The sequence below is a fragment of the Ischnura elegans genome, chromosome 3 (assembly GCF_921293095.1).
Source record: "Ischnura elegans chromosome 3, ioIscEleg1.1, whole genome shotgun sequence".
Classification (NCBI taxonomy): domain Eukaryota; kingdom Metazoa; phylum Arthropoda; class Insecta; order Odonata; family Coenagrionidae; genus Ischnura; species Ischnura elegans.
Genome location: NC_060248.1, coordinates 1365739 through 1371896, shown reverse-complemented (window position 1 = coordinate 1371896; position 6158 = coordinate 1365739). Strand labels below are relative to the sequence as shown.

The 6158-nt window shown below is 36.7% G+C and overlaps 1 protein-coding gene across 1 annotated transcript; it reads right to left on the bottom strand.

Moving 5' to 3' along the window:
• Window positions 1-971: 971 nt before the first annotated feature.
• Window positions 972-2722, bottom strand: LOC124155317. The gene is made up of 4 exons (XM_046529033.1): window positions 2688-2722; window positions 2420-2578; window positions 2224-2323; window positions 972-1789 (listed from the first exon to the last, which is right to left on the bottom strand). The coding sequence occupies exons 1-4, from the start codon at window positions 2704-2706 to the stop codon at window positions 1720-1722; spliced, it is 348 nt and encodes a 115-aa protein (XP_046384989.1). The 5' UTR covers window positions 2707-2722; the 3' UTR covers window positions 972-1719.
• Window positions 2723-6158: the final 3436 nt, after the last annotated feature.

Below are 6158 nucleotides of genomic sequence, written 5' to 3'. Positions count from 1 at the left end.
CCAACTTGGCTGCGGCGGCACGTCCGCACTTCAGCCTTCGACGCTCGGCGTGGACTATTCACAATGGAGGACTGTTCGTGGCAGTGGTCGGAGTAGTACTGGTCCTCTGTCGCCCGGGAGGCCGAGCTAGGGTGTTGCCTATTTTTTTATTTTTTTCTCGGATTTTTTATCATTGAATCTATATCTGTTAATGATTTATGAATATTTACGCTAAGTTTCATGTCTCTATCCCCAAAAAGGTCATTTTGGACTTTATTCCAGCTTTTTCCGATTTCGGACCAGTGTGCACGGGGTAGGATGATGATCGGCCGCCCGCGGCTGGCGTAAAGGTATTCAGCGCCCACGTCGACAACGTGTATTCGGCAAGCTGAAACTACCAGGCCAAGGCATTAGAATGACTTATTGGCTTTAAAAACTGCATTATTACATGAGTTTCATGATAGCACTTCCTGTCGGCAGATTGCTGGACCTACTAGCCTCGAAAGCTCTGTAACCTTAACTGCTCGACTCGACATTCGTAGTGCTACCCGAAACGCTCGAGTCGAGTACCAAATACTCGACTCGATTCGAATTTTTGAGTACTCGCCCATCCCAAGATATGTGTTTTGTTGTTACGATTATGTGGCGCGAAAATTCGAATGACTGTTGGAAACGCGGTCGTGTATAAATTTGTGGTTTGAAGTAGTACTGGAATCGGAATCGATTTTTCACTTTGGCAAGTACATACTCGTTTTCGATTCCGGTTCTTGGTCAAGAATCGAGGAATCGAACCGACCCATCACTAATTTATACGATAATACTTGATTTTTGTTGAAATTTATCTTTATTTGTAGAAATTGACAATTTTAAAAAGCCACTAGAACTTTCATATTTTAACCCTCAATATTTTTGCACATGTATCTGTCACAAATATCATGCCATTTTCACTACTAATAAAAACCTTTCCGTAATTAAAAGATCCTCCCAGTAAATGGTCACCTTGATTGCAAACATTCTACACATACCAATATATTCTATTTGTACACTCATGGGAGACATTAAATGTCTAAAATGAAACCCTAAAAGTTCTGTAATTCTAATTTTAATTCCACCAATATTCGCAGATTGAATACAAATCAGCTGATTGGTGATATACTTCAATTTTACATGGAATACTTTACTGTAAATAATAACCTATTGTAAATTTTAACTTTTACATTTCATATTAGTATTCAAAGATAATCTCATAAGGGGAGAGAGCCTAAGAGCTCGATTATACAAGTAAGCTCGATTATATAAAGCAAGATATTACAAAATTTTTTATAATATATGTAGTCAAATTGTGGTCCTGGCAAATTGTAAATGGGACATGGATGAGGTGAATCAAATTGTGAAATCTTAAATGATATTACAATTTTGGATGAAAAGGGTTTGCCAAAAAAAATTACTGTGGGAATGGAGGGGAAGTAGGACTATACTGGCTGACACTTTGCCCATATTTAAGTGCCCACTCATAAACATTGCATCGACAATACTTTGTTATATAAGTTGTGAGGAAGATTGTGCATGGTATTTCTTACACTCCTACTTAAACTCCACACAATTGAATCATACCAAGAAAGGGCTACAAGTCCATAAAATTACTCAAATTTCAATGTTCTTGCAGGTTAATAAGCCAGCTCGAGACAATACTTAACTAATTACACATCGTGTTTAATTAGTTCCTTCTGAAATGAAGTGCTAGAGAAATGCATTCACTGATTTATGTAAAAAAGAAATTCTTTTGCTTCTTGCTTTCCTTAACATGTATCTGGAAAATATTTTTTCATTTCAATTGATGGATGAACACAATAAGTTAGTATGTGTTACCGGTTAAGCATGATTGAAATTATTCAGTGCATTTAGCAAGTAAAAATGAAGCTGAAATGATTTGATTTAGGCAATAGTATGAATATACCTCGAATATTACATATTGTCCATTACATATGGGATGGTTGGAGCTCATGAATGAATTAGTAGGCAATTTCATTTTGAGGAGGAAATTAACCTTATTATCATTGTGCTACAAATTTTTTAGAACTTCTGTAAATAGTAAAATAGTATGAATAGTAAAATCTGCAAAACCACAAAGTAAATCAAGAGTTAGTGAATTTTGTTAGCCTCATTATGAGGAGCAACTTGACAAAATATATCCACACCAAAATCATTTCTCCTTGCCTAAACCCATATTTAATGAATACTTACACCTCTCTCTCGTGCCTTGCCTTGGCATGTTTCAGCCAACCCTTCACTATGACCTCCACACTGGATTTGGTGGCTGTAGCATCCTGGTTAAGTACTATATCTGTAAAGAATGAAGACAAATAAGTTTACACACAACAATAGGAAGATAATCAAGTTTAACTTGAACCCTGGACTCAAAGACAAGCTGGACATTTACCATCAATAACTCTTCTTAATTTCAACGAGCTAAACACCCTCTTTCTTTTAGCTCCCAACCAGCTGAATTCCTGGGCTACTTCATTTCTCAGCAAACTTGCCATCACCCTGACAATGATTTCCTTCACACTGGAGCCTCTATCTTTCTCAAAGAAGACACCTAAAAGGGAAATCGGAATTTTCAGGGTAAAAATCCTTCAATAACCTATTAAAAATAATGTTTCCTGACTGGGACTCTTATATACATATATATTTACATATATACTTACATATATGTAGCCGCCTCATGGCCCAATAAAGCGGCATGCTGTCCCAATTAAGCGGAGAATACTCTGGGATGTTCCTCTATTGGGTTCTGTTCTTCAAGATCTGCCCCAATTAAGCGGCTGCCCCAAGTAACCGGTGGACCCATTAAACGGAATATACTGTATTAATTTATGTCTCGTGAGTCGAGCAATCATTTCCACAGTCAAAGTCAGATTTGAATTTAGAGACTAATGTCGACATAAAAATCGATAAGGGTAAATCATGATCGGACTTCACTCTATTTATATTATAACCCTAAACATTAATAGTATGATATATCATACGATTTTGTTACTTGTCGTTACCTGTAAATATACAATATACAACTTGTATAAAATAAAAGTGACGACAAGTAAAAAATCGTTGATACCCTTTACAAGTTACATCGCAAAACCAGGACCAATTACTCGGCGAAAGGAAATAATTAACATTAACTCTAACCAAGTTTAAAACTCAATTAGTCAAAATTGTGCTTTAGGATAACTTCTGTCGGAATTTTCACTAGGTTACAAACTTCATTTCTGCCGAAGTTTCAAGCTCCGACTCGGGACTCGAAGTGTCGGAAGAAATGGAGTTTCAAACCTCGCGGGAATCCCGAGAGAAGTTGACCCACACCACCCACACTATTCGCCGTGTAAGCATAAAATATTTTTTAAACTTGTACTCACCTTCTAATGAGAAACTTATAAGAACAGCGGATGCACGAATACTTAGCGGCTTCACGTAATGATGGCCGCCACAGTTTATTTATAACTATTGTTGCTATCGTTGCTATCCATAATTTGTGCCTTGACAACGCTAAATGCTTATTTATTTATTTGCAATAAACCCAAAAACAGTACATGAGACCTTTTACATTGGATTTTGTAAACAAATGGTTAAATAATAAAGTATAACAAGAAACAACGACAAAAAAAACATGATTAAATACACTCAGATATCAGGTAATACTCAACTTCTATGAACGCCTCTTCCGCTCGTATGTTATGGCGTCATCTCATGTTTTCATCGGAAAGTTTAATGGTTTGACTCTTTTTAACGCTTACGTGTTTCTTCGAAATGTTTTGTCGTTTCATCTTTGCAACTTTGTAAACAATACGCAAGTTAAAAACAGTGTATAAATTCGGCCGGAATCGACGTAACGGCTCTTCTCAGGTAAAAATTGGGCCGTGTCAAAAAATATCATCGTATTTTTCATATTTGGTACTCACACAATGACAACCTTTCGCGCACAGAAGTCCGGTAACAGCATAGGTTTTATCGCGAATCGCACCCTCGAGAATTTAAAATAATTTATATGTACTTCAAAATCTTAAAAATATGCAGAGATAATTCTTTTAGTGCTATCAGGGCATAACTCGAATGAATGAGGACGTCAGTTATTTGCAGAATAATCTGGGGCAGATTTCTAATGATAAATTAAAAAAGTGTCATGTTTCATATAAAACCTTTACAGTCATTCGCCTTTGATATGATTTAATCCCAAAAGAGTAAATATTTATTGATAAATTGGTTTAAAGAGTTCATATAACCAGTGGGAATGGATGTCCCAGTGACGGACCCGTGACGTCCGCAGGACATGAGTAGAAAATATAATTTTTCAGTAAAAATCGATATATTTCTTCATTCCCGTTATCACTCTTCAATAAAATGGGTAGAAAACCTATTAACTCTGGAAACTATCGTAAGGATGTAAAATCCCGGCGGGATACCTAGGCAACGTCACATGGATATCTAGGACATACGAGACCAAATTAGGATATCCTGATGACGTCCTGTGCTGTGTGGGTAGTGCAACTTATGGTCTCCACTCCCATCCACTGCTGAAAAAGTGTAGAATATTGCTGGTGGAATTAAGAGACCCTAACATTTTCACAGTAAACTCGTTTAAACGTTTATACCATATCATGTGAAGTAGATTGTGAGGGTAAACAATACTAATCTTGAGAATCATAATCTTTTTACTAAGCATGTGAAATAGATTCGGTCATAAAAACAGAACGACAGAATTAAATATTTTAGTGAAAACATACTAGAAAACGTGAAACATTGAGATTTAAAAAATGCAAGAAAAAGACTCGGGTGTACGATTTTACAGCCTTTAAAAGTTAGTTTCACAAGTCATCAGCAAAAGGTGGTATAACACTGGGTGCTTTCCATTCATGCGACTCATGAGTCGACTAGTGTCGACTCGCGGTAACTGTTTATAACTCTCCAATTCCTGCGCGTTTTCGTTTGTTGACTTGTGTCACAACAGTCGGCGACACACATAGAACGGAACACGAAAACCGCGACACAAGTCGACTTGTGTTGACGTGTGTCAATGAATGGAAAGCACCCATTGTGTGCTCTTGCTAGCCATAGCATAAGCAATGGCCATGTTTTTGATTTTGACAGCGACGAAATTTTAGATCATGAGGCTAATTCGAGAAAAAGAATATTCAAAGAAATGGTTCACATATCTAAATCAATTTACAGTTGTAATAAAAAAACTGACATTGAAAACCTTAGCAAAAATTATTTTTATTTAATAAATCAAAATTAATGGTAAATAGGTAATAGTAATGTAATATCAATAAATATGTACAAAGGTAAGGTATGTCAAAATTTTTTGTGCATTCTGTTCTTATATATAGTGACGTAACACTCATGGTTCTGCAAACATATCGCGTGACACAATTTCTGCCAGAAATTCCCATCACACTCACCTTCTTAGTGGATTGATGCCCTGACGGGATTATCTCCTCGCCGTTCCCATAAGGATTTTGGACCCTAGATTTCAAAATAAATTCCAAAAAGGGCACCACTAAGGCCAAATTGAACCCCTGAAGCCAGCTCATCAGTCGATCGAGCAAGAAGGGAACTCACCTAAGGGCATTGGATCATACGATCCCGATACGTTAACGACGACCAGATTTGAATCCGAGCGTCGAACAAGTCGAAAAGGCACAGTTCAGTAATCAGAATGACCCCGTCTTTTGTACATTTAAGTGAATTAACCATTTATTCTCATTGAACCAAATTACTCCACACAAATTAACGCATAACTTCCCCCAAAATATCTAAAGCTAATGAAAGATGTAATGATTGGTGAATGATAAGATGGAATTAAACACGGATATTACAAAACTTTACAATTTGGCAACTTCAAAAATTAATAATGAAAAACACTTTCATTATTAATTTTTGAACCCTTCCACCACGTAAAAGCTTCTAGTTTCCATTTAACTTCCAAAATATTCGGTGGCAAGCATCAATATGAAAATTCCAGGCTCCTCGTTCAGGATAATGTGAAAAGTCTTTAGACGACAGAACGGGAGAGTTGTGATACAGAATGTAGGAAAATATGACTTTCTCGTCAAAAAACAAATAAAAGAGTTAAACGCGTAACGGATACTCGTTTGTGTGTGAGAGACGCACTCGGAAGGAATCAG